The following is a 21,461-nucleotide window of genomic DNA, read 5'->3' on the forward strand; positions in this document are numbered from 1 at the left end:
GGGTATATTGTTTTGCACATTTCGGTAGGTCGGTAGGTCCGTCCACCAAATGGTTTCCGGATGATAACTCAAGAACGCTTAGGCCTAGGATCATGAAACTTCAAAGGTACATTGCTCATGACTGGCAGATGAGCTCTATTGATTTTGAGGTCACTAGGTCAAAGGTCAAGGTCACAGTGACTCCAAATAGTAAAACGGTTTCCGGATGATAACTCAAGAACGCTAACGCCTAGGATCATGAAACTTCATAGGTACATTGATCATGACTGGCAAATGACCCCTATTGATGTTCAGGTCACTAGGTCAAAGGTCAAGGTCACATAAACAAAAAACATATTCACACAATGGCACAACTGACAGCCCATATGAGGGGCATGCATGTTTTACAAACAGTCCTTGTTTTTGTTGTAAAATACTTGAAATATAACACAATTATAAAAAACATATTTTTTGTAACATATTATAACATAAATTTAAAATGCAAACCTAATATGCTGTCATAGCACTTAGGCCAAATTTACAAGCAGACACATTTTCTTTTGAAATTGTTTTGGAAAAGATCAAAATAGCAGCTACTGTTCACAAGGTGCAAATTAACACAACAGGTATGTCATTTTGATTAGTTAAAGGACAGACAGAACTGCAACAGTTTACTAATAGATTCATGTTGCAGAGTTCTATTGGCCATGTTTTTACTAAACCTATTAACCCATTTATGCCTCAAGCGTCTAAAAAAAAGGCCTTGGCAAACAGTGTAGACCCAGATGAGACGCTGCATGATGACGTCTCATCAGGGTCTGCGCTGTTTGCTTATAGGAATTTCTGTAAGAAATATTCTAAATATAGAAATAAATATACTAGACATCCCTAATTTTGAAAATAAATTGATCCAATTTAGAAGGATGGGAGAGTCCACTAGGCATAAATGGGTTAAGTTTCCTGTAAGGATCTTCAGACAATGTGCGGTCTGACCCTCTGCTCTCTGGAGTGCTTTATTTAAGCTTTCCTAATACAATGATTGAAACACTGATAAACACTATAAAATAAAATGCAACTATCAAAAAGAACAAAAAAAATGAAGAAACAAACAAACATAATGCCTTTGATACAACAGTTAACCTAAAAAAACAATATTATTTCAGTCAGTCTCAAAACAGTTACAAAAAACATCCATCATACTTATGCATAACAGCAGACCAACCATTCTAATAAAATTTGTTTTCTAATCTGAAGCCCTAGAATATTAGCGTCCCCATCTGTTGTTAATAATTCCTGTTCCATCATCAGTAACAGTGCAGGGGCCATTCAAGTCCTCATTTCAATTTGCTCCAAGCTGATTATCAGTGAATTTAATTTACCACAAGTGGGCCAGACAAAATGACATGCCTCTAGGCACATGGAACAATTATTAAGAAGAAGCCATCAAAGGCACCCAGAACACATCATCTACAACCTTCTTGCACTGAGCTTGGTAACAGCCCTAGTGCTGAGCCCTGATAATTGAAAATTGACATCTCACACAGGAAGTTTATGAAGAGGAAGATAATGCACTTTCCATGTCAAAAGATCCTACTGATAGGCCCATACTGGCTGGGTATCTCATTAATTCACCAGCTGTTTATTTTAACTTGGCACGGATATACATGGTTCTAGCTATTAAACCTGGCTCTGGGAAAACGGGGCTTAAACCTTTCAGTGCGGGGAACCGAATTTTGAAGGCCTTTGCAAACAGTTGGATCCAGATGAGACGCCACAGAACGTGGCGTCTCATCAGGATCCAAACTGTTTGCCACTCTGATAGTATTCTTTGAAAAAAATCAAAGAAAATGCTAATTTTAGAAATTCAGCAGACGACATTTTTGCAGATGACACATTTCCCAGCATGCAAAGGGTTAAACCAGGCTCTGGGAAAACGGGGCTTCATGCTTGCCTATGTTCAAGATGGGTCAGTAATTAGCCTTTGCAGTCTACACAGGCAATTCAGGGACTACACTTTCCGTCTAGGGTGGGTTCTTGTTTAGAAGAAACTTCATTTAAAAGAAAAATACCATTAAAGCGGAAAAGATTCTCCCAGATTAGCATGTGCAGACTTCACAGGCTAATCTGGTACAATACTGTACTCAAATGCACTTCTTTTACAGAGCACAGCTTAATTCTTTGTTACAAGCTATGTTGAGCTAATGATTTTGCACATTATTTTTTTTGTTTTGCACAATTTTGCTGATTATTATATTATGTTACTTCTTAAAAAGTTCTTTTGGTTTTGATGTTTACATAGAGCTATTATATGTTTTGTAAAATGTTGTGTTTATTCATTAAATATGGTCAATTAATGTAGAAAATACTGTGATACTTATGTACATAGATCTTTGTTCTTTTTCTTTTTGATCATCAAATGAAGTTAAATTATGCTTGTATATGCAATGATTAGACAGAAATTTTTTATTGCACATAAATTATAATCTTCCCAGTATGACAGTCTCCAGTTTGGTTGTATTTAACAATTGATCAGAGAACATGACTTTCCTTGAAAACAATATACAACTTTCTATATTTAACATGGTCTAGAGATGATACAAGATCATTTAGCATGAAAACTGAGCAATATTTCATTTTCAAAGAGAAATTAACATCATTGATAAAGACTAAAGAGCTAGAAGCCCGCTTTTGTAGTCTGCTCTAATTCTTTAATGTGGTTGCTGGGTTTTACACTAATAAGATTTTAATTGCCATGGTGATAGGCAAATAGATATCAAAGCGCTGAAGGCACTGAAGATGTTCGCTATTGCATAATTTAACACGCAATTCATTTTTGAAAATCAATCGCAAGTTTGAAATGAACACACGCCATTCAACTTTATAAAGTGTGTGTCATAGCGCACGGGTCGAGTTTTGTGTGCACTTTTTATCATCCTTATTATTTCATAGAAATAACTAAGACAAAATAAAAACAACATGCTTTTTGGAAGTTCTGAAAGCATAGAAAGTATGATGAAAATGGTAATGATAACTTAATATAAAGAAAATTTGCAGTCACCATCATATTAAAGGAATACTTTTTTCTAATATCAAATGACTTATCTCACCAAGAATATAAATTCATAGTGAAAGTTCAGTGTACAAAACTTTTGATTTTTGACACCATATACAAATTCAAAATATACAATAATCTTCGTATCTTGTATATGGAGGAATAAAAGTATATAAACATTGCTGTTTATGCTTTACTTGTTACCCGAGCAGTTCACACGGTGTCAACAACGCTAACATAAACATAGGTATAGAGCACTAATGCGCTTGTAGGCGTAGCTGTTTCAGTTTTCATCTTAGTGACTTTTACATAACGCCAACAGACACGCATGAATATTTTCGAATATTTAATAAGCTGATTCGAGATACAACTTCTGAATTTTTGCTACATCACTGCGTATGTGCTCAATTCAAAGGATGTAGCACTCTTCAGTGTAAGGAATTCGGGACTACTCTCTGTATGCTCAAACGACACAAATTGTGGCCCTGTTACAATTACGCGTTACAATCCATCTCGCAGAATTTCACTTTCGCCTCCAAGATGAGAAAACAATCATTAGCAAAATAGTATAGTGTCACGATAAGAGAAAATCGTTAAATTATCATACCACAATGTTTGCAGTACTTGGTCAGCACGTCTGGAAATCATTCCTTAATGTGTGGATAGGCTGCCATTATTAACAAGTTTGCTATTTTCAATTTAATTTTGTATCAAAAAGCATTGTTCTTAAATGTGGCATTTCAATTTGCAATGAGATTTGTAATGACCCTTGTCATGCGAAAATGGGTCTTATTCCATATGCGCCCATCATATAAATATCCCACTCAGCTATCCCTCCTTCTGGTAAGGAGAAACATAACATATTGAGTGATTTTAAAGCGAAAAGCATCGCCTATGGCCTGACTGCGCAAAAGCACATGTTGGGTTTAACAAACGCTTGCCGAAACGCATAAGACCCATTTTCCCATGACGGCGCTAGTGACGTGTGATTTAATTGTGTCGAAAGAAAACTGCGTTTAAATCAAATATAAACATACGGTATATTTCGATAGTGAAGAAAGATACTCATAACAAGGCATATGAGGACACAATTATGAAGTGCTCTCCCGTAGTATATTTTTTATTTTAACTCACACTAATGTGTGGTTTGACAATGCTAACACACATTTCATGCGGTGAATATGCAGCTTACAAGTGAAAAACACAACACAATAGTTTAACTTTTGTTTAATTGTATTTAATTATTTAGAAAAGTAAATTGCTAACTTTATTTCAAGTCAGCGTATACGCCGACTACATTTTTAAAAGACATTTATTGTTATAAATATATTTAATATAATATATTAAGTTGTTTTCGGTTTTAGCGATTTAAAAGCATTTTCGAGGTTGCCTATAGTATGCCTGTAGCAATTGATGAGCTCATATCCAACTGTCTATGTATTGAGAACTGTGAATATAAACAAGCTTAACCTTCTACTAACCTTCTACTATTGCATTCGTATTATCATTATAAATTGTTTGTTTATATATTCGGGTTTAGCAATTATGAAACTTTTTTTTTGTCTATCGTATCGCTGAAGTTATTGTTGAACTTATGTTCAACGTTTTATAAATTGAGAATATAAATAAGCATCAACTTTTTCCCGAATCTCTCAATTTAATATAGGCTGAGAGCTTGTATAAGCTTTATTGCTGATAAATGTTGTTGTTGTTGTTTATCCCTTTTCCACTTAGATACGTATTTTGACGCATTTTTATTCCCTCAGAAAGTTAAATTTAAATAAAGACCTATCTTACTAGATGCAAGTTTAAAAGGCTTCATTTCCAACCCTTATATACTGATTAGCAGCAAACAGCATACAACCTGAACAGCCTGCGAGTTACTAACAGGCTGTTCTGGTTTTATGCTGTTTTCACATAGCCATTTTTACATTGCTTTGCGTGGGAAAGAGTTAACTAAAATTGACGCATTCCATCTAACAACATTTTCGCTTTCTACAATGCTTAAACACTAGGATGGATATTTTGTATGAACACTCTCAATAAACTAAAATCACCTGCTTCATCTTGACTATGACATTGACCAAGTTTGGGACTTAAACCTAGAAGGTCTAAATTTTGGTTACACCAAATTTACCCATCTTTAGTTTCTCCTTGAAATTAACCTCATTTTGTACTTAGATTTTTCACTCTGGCCTAGTTCTTGGTTAATTATAACCCACCAAACAAAGTTAAGCTTGTCTGTCGGTCGGTCTGTCTGTTGGTCGGTCGGTCTGTCGCTCCGTATTAAGTGTCCGTTCTCTGATTAAAGTTGTTTTCATCCGATCTTCACCAAACTTGGTCAGATGTTATATCTAGGTGATGTCTAGGTCAAGTTCGAATATGGGTCATGCCGGGTAAAAAACTGGGGTCACGGGTTCACTTAGTGCGTTTTAAACATTGAGCATGGTGTCCGCTCTCTAATTCAAGTATTTTTCATCTGATCTTCACCATACTTAGTCAGAAGTTGTATGTAGATGATGTGTAGATAAAGTTCAAACATGGGCAATGCTGGGTCAAAAACTAAGTCACGGGGTCACTTAGTGCGTTTTAAACATTGAGCATGGTGTCCGCTTTTTTTGTTAAGACAACATGCAAAATATTCTGTTTCAATGTGTCATGTGGGGTATTCGTCACGTCTGTGACAAAGCTCTAGTTATAATTGTCATTATTCAAGCTCCTTGTATTGCCTTAAGTTTTTATTTCAATTTGCTGTCCAGTCATTGTTTTTTGTCTGTCTGTTTGAGAGTAACCATCAATGATATATTTGATCTTGCATCAATTATGATTATGAAGAGCTTTGTTTCATGCAAGGGCATTGTATTTGGACAATTGCTAGGATATCCTATATACCAGACTTCATTTTTAATTTGACATTGACCTCAAACTTAACAAGCACTTCTTTGGCATCTAACTGTGATGCCACTGACCAAGTCAGATTAATTATTGTAACGTTTAATAACAAGCAATAATGAGGAGAGTGTGACAACCACTTCTGGGGAATTAGTCACCATCTATGAGAAACAAAACTCTCTCATTCAATACAGCAGTAAAACAAAATAATGCTCATTGCTTAATAAAATTCTTATTTCAGGTAGATTTTGTTTTATCAGATCAGGCATATAGATCTTTAATAATTAAATGCAACCCAGGGCCCTCAATCCAATTTAGGGGAAGCGGGTCGCTACCCATAGCAGGGGGAATATTCGCGGCGTTTCCCTTATTGGGGGATTTTTAACTTACTCTCTAATTATTACATTTGTACATGTTTGCACTATATTCATTGCTTATTTCATAATTTAGTATGTGTGACAAGATTAAATTAAAATAGAATTGAGATATAATAATCATGAGACATCTATCTATAAATTTATTTATTTTTATTTTTTTAAGGGGGAATTTTTCCCTCCAAAAGGGGAAAAAAGTATACTTTTCAGGGGGGAATGCAGCCGAATTTCGGCCGTGGATTTGACAGATTGAGGGCCCTGCAACCACTTCTGTCATATCAAAATAGAAGACTTAAAAGCCTGTAAACAGATGCTAAATACTAAGATTTTACAGTAAAACATTAATTTATTCTTTTGATTAAAGAACATGTGTACATTTTTTTAAATAAATAATAATTATAAATAATATTACAAAAAAAGGTTTTGTGGAGTTTTGTGGAGTTCGTCTGTGTTAAAAAAAAGAAAAAGATAATAATTGACACAAATTGGTCTCAGCATGTTCAATAAATAATAACAGTATGTTTCTGAAAGATCATATAACACAGGCAAGTGTTATATGGTGTACAACAAATGTTGATTGTAAATGACAATATTTAATCTTCCCATCGTTTATATACATTATATAATATATTACATGTATTTTTCTGTTTGTGAAAAAAAAGCATGATCATTGCTAATGATGAAGATGATGATGTAGATGATGATGATGAGAATGATGATAATGATAATGATGATGATGATGATGATGATGATGATGATGGTGGTGGTGGTGGTGGTGGTGATGATGATGGTGATGATGGTGATGATGATAATGATGTTGAAGATGATGATGAGGAGGAGGAGGAAGAGGATGATGATGATCATGATGATGATGATCCTTCTGCTGCTGCTGCTGCTGATGATGATGATGATGATGGCGATGGTGATGGTGGTGGTGGAGTCGATGATGACGATGATAATGATGATGATGATGATGATGATGTGATGATGATGATGATGATGATGTTGATGATGATGATGTTGATGACGATGGTGATGGTGATGGTGGTGATGGTGATGATGATGGTGATGATGGTGATGATGATGATGATGATGATGATGATGATGATGATGATGATGATGATGATGATGATGGTGATGATTGTCATGATGGTGATGGTGATGATGACGATTATTATGAAATTTATACAGATATTATGATTATTATTTGATACTGATAATGATGATTGTGATAATGATAATGATGATGAAGAAAATGATGATAATGCACTGACTCTTGTTACTCATATTTTTTTTTTTTTTTTCTCAAAATCATGGCTTTAAGGTGCTGGGTAAATTTCTTCAGAAGTTTTTGATAAAACCTTGCGAAAACCACCTGCTAAGTTTTTTTAGTTTCATGCAGTTTTAGATAAATGCCACAGAACCATTTGCGCTCTTGTGTTCTTTCTTGTATACCTCCAAGGCCAGTCAGGCCTTTGACTGGATTAAAACAATCAGGAATTGAGTTTAATGATGCTTACCATTGCTAATCTTAAATCATGACAAGTTGGTACTTTTTTTTATTTTCACTGTTAACCAAAATAACCTATCTCATGTGAGCACATTGCATCCTATCAATGTTTGTGGTTCTGCTTTAAAATAAAATTCTACAACACCAACATCTTTGATAAATCTAAGCGCTGAAGGCACTGAAGATGTTCGCTATTGCATAATTTAACACGCAATTCATTTTTCAAAATCAATCGCAAGTTTGAAATGAACACACGCCATTCAACTTAAAAAAGTGTGTGTCATAGCGCACGGGTCGAGTTTTGTGTGCACTTTTTATCATCCTTATTATTTCATAGAAATAACTAAGACAAAATAAAAACAGCATGCTTTTTTGGAAGTTCTGAAAGCAAAGAAAGTATGATGAAAATGGTAATGAGAACTTAATATAAAGAAAATTTGCAGTCACCATCATATTAAAGGAATATTTTTTCTAATATCAAATGACTATCTCACCAAGAATATAAATTCATAATGAAAGTTCCGTGTACAAAACTTTTTATTTTTGACACCATATACAAATTCAAAATATACAATAATCTTCGTATCTTGTATATGGAGGAATAAAAGTATATAAACATTGCTGTTTATGCTTTACTTGTTACCCGAGCAGTTCACACGGTGTCAACAACGCTAACATAAACATAGGTATAGAGCACTAATGCGCTTTTAGGCGAAGCTGTTTCAGTTTTCATCTTAGTGACTTTAACATAACGCCAACAGACACGCATGAATATTTTCTAATATTTAATAAGCTGATTCGAGATACAACCTCTGAATTTTTGCTACATCACTGCGTATGTGCTCAATTCAAAGGATGTAGCACTGTTCAGTGTAAGAAATTCCGGACTACTCTCTGTATGCTCAAACGACACAAATTGTGGCCCTGTTACAATTACGCGTTACAATCCATCTCGCAGAATTTCAATTTCGCCTCCAAGATGAGAAAACAATCATTAGCGAAATAGTATAGTGTCACGATAAGAGAAAATCGTTTAATTATCATACCACAATGTTTGCCGTACTTGGTCAGCACGTCTGGAAATCATTCCTTAATGCGTCGATAGGCTGCCATTATTAACAAGTTTGCTATTTTGAATTCAATTTTGTATCAAAAAGCATTGTTTTTAAATGTGGGATTTTCAATTCGCAATGAGATTTGTAATGACCCTTGTCATGCGAAAATGGGTCTTATTCCATATGCGCCCTTCATATAAATAGCCCACTCAGCTATCCCTCCTTCTGGTAAGGAGAAACATAACATATTGAGTGATTTTAAAGCGAACAGCGTCGCCTATGGCCTGACTGCGCAAGAGCACTTGTTGGGTTTAACAAACGCTTGCCGAAACGCATAAGACCCATTTTCGCATGACGGCGCTATTGACGTGTGATTTAAATGTGACGAAAGAAAACTGCGTTTAAATCAAATATAAATATACGATATATTTCGATAATGAAGAAAGATACTCATAACAAGGCATATGAGGACACATATGAAGTGCTCTCCCGTAGTATATTTTTTATTTACTCACACTAATGTGTGGTTTGACAATGCTAACACACATTTCATGCGGTGAATATGCAGCTTACAAGTGAAAAACACAACACAATAGTTTAACTTTTGTTTAATTGTATTCAATTATTTAGAAAAGTAAATTGCTAACTTTATTTCAAAGTCGGCGTATACGCCGACTACATTTTTAAAAGACATGTATTGTTATAAATATATTTTATATAATATATTTAGTTGTTTTCGGTTTTAGCGATTATAAAGCATTTTCGAGGTTGCCTATAGTATGCCTGAGTAATTGATGAACTCATATCCAACTGTCAATGTATTGAGAACTGTGAATATAAACATGCTAACCCTTCTACTAAGCTTCTACTATTGCGTTGCTAGCACCCGTAAATACAAAAGATCGCCGCTATGTGTTGAGAACCAAGAACGCTTTCCAGAAATACCCGATGTAGTAGCTTCAACGAGGTTATGAAACAGGTCATTCGTATTATTATTATAAATTGTTTGTTATATTCGGGTTAAGCGATTATGATTTTTTTTAGTCTATCGTATCGCTGAAGTTATTGTTGAACTTGTGTTCAACGTTTTATAAATTGAGAATATAAATAAGCGTCAACTTTTTCCCAAATCTCTCAATTTACGACCTGTACTACGTCATTGAGTTGTATGTGAGAGCGTAACCTATTGCGTTGTTATCGCCCGTAAACTTTCCTTTGTTTATCGACAGGCGCATCTATTAATAGCCTCATATCATGAATGCCAAAACACCCGCGAAAAAGAACCACGTGACCAAATAGGACGCTAAACGCAAATACCATGCGACTACGACTTTTAATTATGTAAGAACGCTCCGCAATTCCTCTGAAGCCGGGGCCTTGTGATTGCTTTTACGTAAAGAATTGACCTCTAACTGAAGTAAGCAAAGGAAACGCAGCACCTAATTGACCCATTCCTTCTATGTGCGAAGGCAGATTGAATTTTACTAATGTATGGTTTGCCTATTATAACACACATTATAATGCGGTAAATATGCGACTAAAAGTAAAAAACACTATAATTAAACTTTTGTTTTTAATTAGGTTATTTAGAAACCAAAATTCCAAACCTTATTTCAAAACAGCAAGACTACATTTTTTAGAGAATATTCTTGTTATATTTAAATGTTTTTTAACAGTTTCAGCGATAATGAATCATTTTTATGTTGTCTATCGTATCCCGGTAATAATTGTTGAACTCGTGGTCAACGTGTTATTAATTGAGACCCGTGAATATAAACAAGCGTAACCTTATACTAGTGCGTAATTCTCACCCGGACTCCCCTTTGTTTATCGCCAGCCTCAGATTTATGAATGAGATGAGCGAAAATACTACGTCACGCAGACGCAGCAGAAAGTGGACTATTTTAATCATTCATAAACAATCTCCTCCGCGACACGTGCAATACGATCATTGTTTTTTTTATTCTTTTCTATAAAACACCATTCGAAACTATTGCATTTAACACGATATTAATATAATGTTTCCATTGTGAATAAACATAATTGGAGAACTCAAACCTCTTGCATAAATTATACAACTCTTTCTTCGCGCGTAGTGTAAGCGGGAATTGGGCTAATCATACCCAGGCCGTATCGACCTGAATTTTACATCAAGCACATTAGACGGTCGCTAAAGCGCCCATCTAAAAAGTAACACTCTGGTCACAATGCACATGCTATGTGTCTAGTCGTTAACATTTACTTATACAATTGACATTGTATCCAAAACTGTGTATTTTTTTAAGGCTAGGGACCAAGTACTGACTGTACATTGATACTGATCTATACATCGTATCTTACTAGCTGTTTCTTATGAAAAGTTTGCTGTCTCATCATGTGTTTTAAAAGTCCAGCTTTAGACAGAACATCACTAACAACACCCTACCAGCTCAAGCGAAAATATGTATAATAGGTGCCCAATATACATAATTATGAATCTTTATCATGACATGGCCGTGATGGGGAAAGATTTGTACTTAATATCATTCAACATGTATTTCTATGAAGTCAGTCAGTTATTATCGAAACTTCTTCCTTAAAAGCAAGTTGAGGAGTTTTTTTAAAGAGAATTTTGTTTCGAATCCGTAGCACGTTTTACAACATCGATTTTTGGGCGGGAATAATACTCGGGTACAGTCTAAATTGGCCAATCGAGTGTCAAGGTCATAATACCCTAAATAGTTTTCCTATATGTAAAAGCGACAACTTTGAGCGAAAATAAATGCAACATTTTGCACATAGAGACCCCCATATACATACCTTTTCTTAAAGGCCATTCTAAGCGGAATCGATTTATGCAATAAAAAAGATATGTCATGTACAATGCAAGAAAGAACTTGACACAAATCAAAATCGACTGTTTTTGCAACTTTTTTTTTCGGCCGTTTCTTAGTGGAATGTAACCTTTTCTAGTGCAATGGTTTACTATAGTCTTCAAGTGTATCATAATTCAGGGATTCAGTAGTGAACACCTATTCATGCCCTACCATTATCTTCGCAAGATAACACCCGAATAATAGTAAAAAGTGTAAAACATGCCTTCCTGTCAACTATGATATTTATTTAGAGAGTACAGCCCTACATGAAGCGATCATTTAGTGTATTGTAACCTCAATTATGCTTGATTGGTCATTGTCGGCTCGGGTACTATTTACATGTGCCCCGGGTATCTTAAGTATACTTACATGTACCCCGGGTACGATAAATAAACTAAAACGTATCCGGGATATTTAACGCATTATTGTCTAGCCAGGGTGGGTCGTTATTACGAATGAGGACATCTCTGTTAGGTATACATTTACTGGATAATTTAATTATGTTGTCACTTATGTTTTTTGCATAGATGTTAACATTTTCGTTTTTGTAATATGTCCCAATCAAAATTGGAAATATCATGACGCAGTTTAGAAAAATCGCCCTTGTCAAAGAGCCAGACGTGTCTTGAGTAAGTACGTTGTCGATTTTTATGAAGTTTTAATAGAGCATAAATAGGACAATGATATCTTGTTGTTTGACTTAGAAATGGGTCAGCAACACCACTGGAAAGAATGATGTTTGGGTTTGATGTTAATATTAGATCAATTAAGCTTGCCGAAGATTCAGTAAAGTGCGTGTTTTCAGAAATTACTTGTGTAAGTGAGAACTGATCACATATGGACTTAAGCTTAGATGCTGATGTCGTGACATTTGCATTCAGGTTGAAATCGCCAGTTATAATAATGTCTTGGATACCAGTATCGAAAGCTAGATGTATTGAGTCTGTGAGAGCGGAATGTTGTTGGGGTGTGGTATTTGGGGGTCTGTAAAAGGCTCCAAACAGCAGGGGCCGGTTCGAGACAGTAATTTCAATCCAAATACATTCAACACCAATTATTTCTAAGTCATCTCGCCGCCTATGAAAAAGGTTTTCTTTGATATAAACCGCTACACCCCCATGTCTATCCTGACGGTCTTTGCGTTCGGGAACTTTGAAAGAGTTCATCAGAAGTTCTGTACTCGGAATATCATCATTAATCCACGTTTCAGTGAAGGCAAGAATGTCGAAATCGTTCAATTCACTATAAAGGATATCCAGCTTGGGAAGTAGGCTCTGAGCGTTGTAATGGACAAATGAGAAATAGTGTTTAAGGTCAATGTCGGAATCGACAGAGGAAGTGACGGAGGAGATCGAAGATGTTCGAGACGTCGATATTGGGCCTGGATTTGGATGGACATCGCCTGATAGCATCAGGATAAGAAGAATAACCAGCGAGTTCGTAAGCAAGCATGTACAAATCAGCCGCTTGGTAAACATAGTGTTTTGCAGCTGGGCTTCACTTGATGGGAATCGGGATCGCCTAGAATTTGTCTGAGACTTGATATGGGCATTTTGCGTAGCAGCAAGATTTATCCCATCATCAGACGTGCATTGTCGAAATAAACCACTGTGGAATAAATTTACCTTTATTTCAGCAGTGCTGAAATATAGCTGTCACGCGCGGCGAAGAATGTTCATATTACTCGGAATCAACTATAAAGTAATCATTTTTAGTAAAATCGAATCAGATTTAACAAAACAAACAATTTGATACCAAGATGTAATATAGTTTTTACACATAATGCAACTCAAAAAGCAAATAAACATTATTTACAAATATTAAGTGCGCGTACTCGTGACGTCATTATTAATACGTCATACGACACAATGCATGTTGTTTCACGCTAAAGATGCAGTTGATTAGTGTCTTTTTTTCATTATTTCTTAAAAATCGGGGACGTAAAGGTATGATAAACGAAAAACAGGTTGGTTACTGATCTTTTTGTAATGTATTAGGCTCGACACGATTAAAATAATGAAACAATGTTTGCTTAAAATATCTTTGGGATTTTCCGTCTAGTTCGATTTTCCTATTCTATGTTTAAAGAAATAATTTACGACTAAGAAAATTGATGGGATAAATCGAATACTAGGTCGGTGCCGAATAAAGCAAAGTTTATCTTGCTCGGCACGAAAATCTGAACCACTCGCCAAGGCTCGTGGTTCAGATTTTCTAAGCCTCGCAAAATAAACTTTGCTTTATTCGGCACCGACCTAGTATTCTCTATATATTGAGAAGGCAGACCGGTGATCTTGATGACAGTAAATGATGATCATAAAAAGTGTTATAAATCTGAAGTTGAATTTTGGGATACTCAAGCTGGCTTTGTCTTTTCTTAGTTTCATGTTACTCCACTGGGGATGATGTAGGGAAGGGGATGAGCCAGCATGAGTATGATGTTATCGAAAAGAGACAATAGATAGTGAGCCGCCATACGAGAGAAGAAAGAAAGAAAGTAAATGAAGTAAATTATGAATGATAATATTTGAAAAATCATTAGGAGTGTACAATACATGTATATACATGCATTTAACACAAGCGCATGCAGTCGTTAATTGAGTTGCTTCAAAGTAATGTTGTTTTCATAAGGGCATGTTTTGGAAACGTAAATGAATAGGATGCTCATTGAGTACATAAAGAACATATTTATAAAAGTTAGGCAGTGAAATTTTATTTTAAATTAGTTGGCGAGAAGAAATCCATATTTCCCGTTAAACAATTTATAAAGATTTTAGAACGCGTTATTTGAAGATAACGGAATGTGTATTTCATAAGCGGACAACTGTTACGTAGTATCAGGAAGGACACAAAGTATTAGTACAAAGGGCATGTTTTGGAAACGTAAATGAATAGGATGCTCATTGAGGGTGTCCAGTCATTACACCCCCTGGACGTTACACCCCTGGTCATTACACCCACCAAGCCTGGTCATTACACCCACCAAGCCTGGACATTACACCCACCAAGATGTAAACATAATTGATTAGGTTCCTAAGGTGTGATCACACCTACCATGGGGCACACTTCACTTGATTAATGGTGTTTCTGCTTTAATGTGTGTCCAATGGGGGTCTGTCCAAGTGTTTTTTATTGTTTGTTTGTCTGAATGTCTGTCTTATTGATGTGCAGTGTTAATTGGGAAATAACAATTTTTTGGTGTGAAAAACATTTACTTTGATCTTTTCAAATAATTTGTTAATTATCAAAGTGTAATAATAACACCTAAAATTAAAGGAGTTTGTTCACACCATTATTATTAAAATTCATTTGAAGATGTTGTTGTTTGATTTTATGAATTCTAAAGAATATTGCATCTTTATGTCGTGGCAAAAGAATATCATAACATCAAACGTAACAAAGTTAATAAGACAAATACTCAATGCAAATTGTTTTTACTCATTGTCCCCATATATACCAGAACAATTTTAGAGAATATCATACTATAGGTATATATTGTTACTCTGTCAAAATGCCCCCAAAACAAATATTTTGGTGTATTGATTCAAATTGTAAAAAAAGCGTGTTAATAGTTCTGATTTTGCTGTTTCATGTGATAATTGTGGATTATGGCAGCATATTAGATGTGGTGATACTGGTAAGTCATTTTCTTCTTCCTATTATAAACATTCTAGATCATTTGAGCTCCATGACATCATGCGATTTTGGACCTTAGGGCATTTTCCGTTTTTATCAAATGGTCTTGTAACTGATAAATAATTTAAAACACCAACTTGGTTTAAGCTTATTAGCTGCCCCATTCTTGACCAATTTATTTTTGTTAATACTCATTTATAAACTTTAACCTACACAATTATATAACTTATATAATTATTAGTCTCTATAAAAACATATCCATTAATTTTTTATAATTAGATAACTATTTGTTACATTTTAATCAACTACATCATGTGGAAAGTTTGGAATCCTAATAATACTTTCTTATTTTTACACAAATGAAATTCAATTTAATGGTCTTATGGACATTACTGGGTATAACTTGGTATCTGTGTTTTATCTGTTTATATAACTTATATAATTATTAGTCTCTATAAAAACATATCCATTAATTATTAGTAATTAGAAACTATTTGTTACATTTTAACAAACTACATCATGTGGAAAGTTTGGAATCCTAATTTAATACTTTCTTATTTTTACATAAATAAAATTCAATTTAATGGTCTTATGATTTACATTTTATTAACAAAAATATAATTTTTCTAAAAATATGATATGTAACAGAAAGGTATTTATGCAGGAAGAATGAAATGGGTAGAGACATGAGGGATTATACATGTAATATATATTTTTGTTGTCATACAAATAATTAAGTTTATCTTATGTTGCATTAAGACTCATGCCCCAATTTAGTGTTTTAAATCATTGACACAGTTTTGTGTCATCATTTATGAAACACAGTTTGTAAAACTAACAGTAACACTGGGCCAAACACTGGGCCACTTAGATAAACATTGTACCTATTTGGGCCACATTAGGGCCAGACAAAGACCCTCTAACTGTTTATTAGGGGCCATAAAAGATACACAGACTATTGCTAATTAGGGCCCTCCCATAAACTGTGAAAACATGCTTTGATTGCTACAGTAAGTGACAGATTCCTGTTAATTGTGTTTCAATATAAAAAAGGATTTCTTCAATGATCCCTAATTATCAATTCTGACTTTAAATTTTAATGATATTATAATTAATAAAACAACTGTCACTTTAAAGTATGCAGTAAAATTTTATATATCATACTGTGACAATATGTTACTTCTATTTCAATATCTAACAAACTAACTGAAACCAACAGATATAGGATATTTTTACTTTATTAATACTTGCTTTAAATTAATAGCAAGTTACCTCCTTTTGTTTGGGTGATATGAAATAGCCTAAGGGCAGATTTGCTTCATTGTCAATATCAGAGACATAACACTGCATGCATTTTATGCACTGCTAATCAAATAGATATATCAATAGATAAGTGAAATACTATGGTTACTACAATAGTAATAAAACTTAAGTAACAGATGTGATACACTGAGATAAAGATATTGCCTTAGTCCTTATATATTTGAGGCCGTTTCCAAAAATAATAAAGAATTATTTTTTATAGCTTTAAAGATTTTTTTTACAATAAATTACTTACAAAAAAAACGTATCAATTTCAGAATAATGATTGATTTAATATCGTATTTGATTAAAATCTTCTTTTGTGATGTTTAAATGCTATAATTTGCAAACGACCAGTATTGATCAGTAATACCCAGTAATGACCAGTACTTACTTTGTATTTAACCGGGTATTTACCGCCAGCCCGGTCAATACTCAATTGACCGATCAATATGCCAACCCTGATATAACAGTATGCAAAATTAAAAAATTTGAATATATCATAAATACTTGTTGCACAATACATAGGTGTTTGAAATTTGTTCTGTACAGGAATCAGCAGGAAAGAGTATAAGCAGGCTGTAGAACAAGGGCTTGACATTCCTTTCAGGTGTATCCCCTGTCTTCTGCAAGAACAAAATGTTATTAATGATGCATCACGAGACGACACTCAGGAAATGGAGCCCATGGACGTCCAACTACATGATGACCTTGAACCTGAGCCTTCACTTGTTGATCTGAATGAGTCTCTTGATGATGCCACACCAGAGGACACTCACGAAATGGAGCCCATGGACGTCCAACTACATGATGAACCTGAACCTGAGCCTACACTAGCTGATTTGAATGAGTCTATTACCATTGAGTCTGAACCCGAGCCTGAACCTGAGCCAGAGCCTGAAATTGTCAACGCCAACGACAGTATTACCATTGACACACCTTTTGAGCTTCCCCAAGAGATTGTCGAGAATTCCATACAAGAAGCGCCACTTAACACGTCGATCGTAGAAGAGCAACCTGTGGTCTTCCACCATCTCCCAACAGGTAGCAAGCACGGCAACCCTATCGTCATCAGTACAGATGGATACTCGTACTCAGTCTTTAAGACGTTGAAGAATGGCGGTACAATCTGGCGATGTAGTGTCAGGAACAAGAATGTGAAGTGTCAGGCGAAGCTCACAAGTAATGGCGACAAGTTTGCTCGAAACAGCACCAACCATTGTCATCCCGCTGATCCAAGTCTGCTGTACAAGAAGGAAAAATCTGTGAAAATCAAGGAAGACTCTTCAAACCATCTGTACCACTCCGCTATGGACTTGGCGAGAACTGCTCTTTCTGACAGGGGTACCCGCCCAAACCTGCCAACAGCAGAGTCCCTCCAGAGGAAGGCCAACCGTCACAGAAAAAGCCAAAGACCGTCAGAGCCAACTGACCTGGAGTTTGCAGTGAATCAAGACTATCTGAACTGCGGGGACTACATCATAGCCGACCTGCGTGTTGACAGGGAACGGCACATCCTCTTTTCCACACCAAGGCAACTGGAAATACTACGGTCAACCAACCGCTGGTTTATGGACGGGACCTTTAAAGTAAGTGTTTATTTAATTGTATATTCTCTTCCAGGCTTTGGGGATTTTAATAGTACCAATACATATGGCAATGATTTTATTTAACTATGTTTTATAATTGAGGCAGGAAAGCTGTTATGACATCACACATCTTAAATTAATAAAAGGATAAAAGATGATTAAGCTTGAAAAATGCATCTTGATTACGATACACAATTCAATTTTAATGTATGATACTTTAATATTGTCATATTGTCCTCCACAGATTGTAGACAGACCATTTCGCGGAGGGCAGCTGATGTCAATCCATGGGTTCATCCAATTTGATGGAAAGATGAAACAGATTCCACTCCTGTTTGCTCTCATGTCTCGGCGAAAGAAAGAAGATTATGTGGCGGTACTGGGTGAGATCAAATCAATTCTGGGGGCCTATTCAGTGGAAGGCTTTGTGGTCGACTTCGAGGCAGGATCCTGGGGAGCGATAAGACATGTCTTTCCAGGCGTTGAAATTAAAGGATGCGTATTCCACTGGGCACAGTCTGTGTGGCGCCATGTACAAGCAGTGGGGCTTGGTCCAGCCTATATGGAGCGCAAGGACCTGTGGGATTATGTCCGCAAGTTACTTGTGCTTCCTTTTGTGCCGTCTAGTCAGATCGAACCTCTTTTCAGGAACCTCGCGCAGCGTGCAAACACAGAACCTCTGAGGAAACTTGTCAATTACATTGACTCAACCTGGATTCAGTCTTTGACCTTCCCAATACAGAGTTGGTGTATATACGGGTTACATGTCAGAACCAACAACGATGTGGAAGGCTTTCACACACGTTTGAATGGCGTTTCTGGTGGTAGATCACTGACATTCTACAAACTTGTACCTGCACTCAGAAAACAAGCACTTGAGGCTGAGTTGGACATTGACCAGCTGGTTGATAATAGTGTTGGCAGACGGCAAAGAAACCAGTATAGGGAATGTGACAGGAAGATTTTTGATGCCTGGAGAAAGTATGAGGCCAAAGAGATCAGTACATCGGGACTCTTGAGATTAGTGAGTAGGTTGTACGGTGCGGCTGAATATAAAGTATAGAAATTGTCTAGAATCGTGAAATCTCACTAGTAGGAAGTGTATATACTGTTTAAAGTGAAATGGAATTTCTTGGCAATATTATTTTAGTTTTGTTATTTCTGTCTGTATATTCCTGAAAAAAGTATTAATGATTTAGATGCATATTATTACATTTTGGTGAAATAAAAAGAAATGTATAAATTTAAGATTGTGTTTTGTTTATTCTTAATATTTTTTTTATTTATCATTTTTTGAAATTTATTTTCAAAGTTTTTTCTGTCTGATTATTCTTGAAAAAATTATTTATGATTTAGATGCATATTATAACATTATGGTAACATAAAAATAAATGTATATGAATTAAGATTGTGTTTTGTTTATTCTAAATAATTATTGTATTTATCATTATTTTATTGTGTTTTCAAAGTTTTTTCTGTCTGTATATTCTTGAAAAAATTATTTATGATGTAGATGCATATTATTAGATTATGGTGAAATAAAAATAAATGTATATGAATTAAGATTGTGTTTTGTTTATTCTAAATATTTATTTTATTTATCTTTATTTTTATTTCTTCAAGTTTTTTCTGTCTGTATATTCTTGAAAAAAGTATTTATTATTTAGATGCATATTGTTACAGTCATTAAATAATTTGAGCAACCATTAATCTCATCAGTGTCATCTTACATGACAAATCCAATTAGTGGTTCATAAGTTGATAACACCTTTCTAATCTAATCAATATCTTGGTGGGTGTAATGTCCAGGCTTAGTGGGTGTAATGACCAGGCTTGGTGGGTGTAATGACCAGGGGTGTAACGTCCAGGGGATGTAACGACTGGAAACCCTCATTGAGTACATAAAAAACATGTTTATAAATGTTAGGCAGTGAAATTTTATTTTAAATTAGTTGGCGAGAAGAAATCCATATTTACCGTTTAACAATTTATAGATATTTTAGGACGCGTTATTTGCAGATAACGGAATGTGTATTTCATAAGCGGACAACTGTTACGTAGTATCAGGAAGGACACAAAGTATTAGTACAAAGAAGGTTGCTTATGCAATACTTGTTCAGTGAGAAAGACACAAAGTTTAAGTACAACAAGGGACAAAATTGTTACAAAACCAGGTTTTATTGTGAAAAAAAATCTGATAAAGGGAGACAACTCAAACTAAACTTTTGAAATGAACAAACAAAATTAACCCCCTTTGTAAGTTTGTTTTAAAATAAATCTATTTTTAGTCGTGGCGACCTTGACATTGGAGATATTGACGTGATTCTTTCGTGCGACACACCGTCCCATGATGGTGAACAAATGTGCCAAATGATTTTAAAATCTCATAATGAATGACATAGTTATAGCCCAGAGAAGCTCATTTATGGCTATTTTTTACCTTTGAACTCAAAGTGTGACCTTGACCTTGGAGATATTGACGTCATTTTTTCGCGCGACACACCGTCTAATGATGGTTAACAAATGTGCCAAATGATTTAAAAATCTCACAATGAACGACAAAGTTATGGCCCTGACAAGCTTGTTCCGCCAGCCCGCCAGCCAGCCAGCCAGCCAGCCAGCCAGCCAGCCAGCCAGCCAGCATTCCCCAATCTAATAACCAGTTTTTTCCTTCGGAAAACCTGGTTAAAAATGCTAGCTTATGGCTTATACAATACTTGTTCAATAGGAAGAGTACAAAGTATTAGTACAAAGAGGGTTGCTTATACAATACTTGTTCAGTGAGACAGGCACAAAGTATAAGTACAAAAATGCTAGCTTATGACTTATACAATACTTGTTCAATTGGAAGGACACAAAGTATTAGTACAAAAAGGATTGCTGATATAATACATGTTTAGTAAGAAATTAATGTTTTTAATTTAAGAAGATATCGTAAAAAAATTTGGACACGGCAGTTAATTTCGTTGTAAGAGAGCCAGTTAATACTTGTTCAATAACTAGGACACAAAGTATATTAAATATAAAAATGATGGCATGTGCAATACTTAAACAGGAAGGACACATAGTATTAGTACAAAGAGGGTTGCTTATACAATACTTGTTCATTAAGAAAGACACATAGTATAAGTACAAAAATGCTAGCTTATGGCTTATACAATACTTGTTCGACAGGACACAAAGTATTAGTACACAAAGGATTGCTTATATAATACAT

General features: G+C 35.1%; 2 protein-coding genes across 2 annotated transcripts in view; both read left to right on the forward strand.

Annotated features, from left to right (window-relative positions):
- LOC127863446 (uncharacterized) overlaps positions 1 to 21,461 on the forward strand; it is a 453,451-nt gene that overhangs the window by 361,273 nt on the left and 70,717 nt on the right. The gene's annotated exons all lie outside the window — the stretch shown is intronic.
- Positions 17,152 to 19,587, forward strand: LOC127863436 (uncharacterized). The gene is made up of 2 exons (XM_052402970.1): positions 17,152 to 18,244; positions 18,489 to 19,587. Exons 1-2 carry the CDS (start codon positions 17,333 to 17,335, stop codon positions 19,305 to 19,307), a joined length of 1,731 nt encoding a protein of 576 aa, XP_052258930.1. The 5' UTR covers positions 17,152 to 17,332; the 3' UTR covers positions 19,308 to 19,587.

Source organism: Dreissena polymorpha, chromosome 1 (genome assembly GCF_020536995.1).
Source record: "Dreissena polymorpha isolate Duluth1 chromosome 1, UMN_Dpol_1.0, whole genome shotgun sequence".
Classification (NCBI taxonomy): domain Eukaryota; kingdom Metazoa; phylum Mollusca; class Bivalvia; order Myida; family Dreissenidae; genus Dreissena; species Dreissena polymorpha.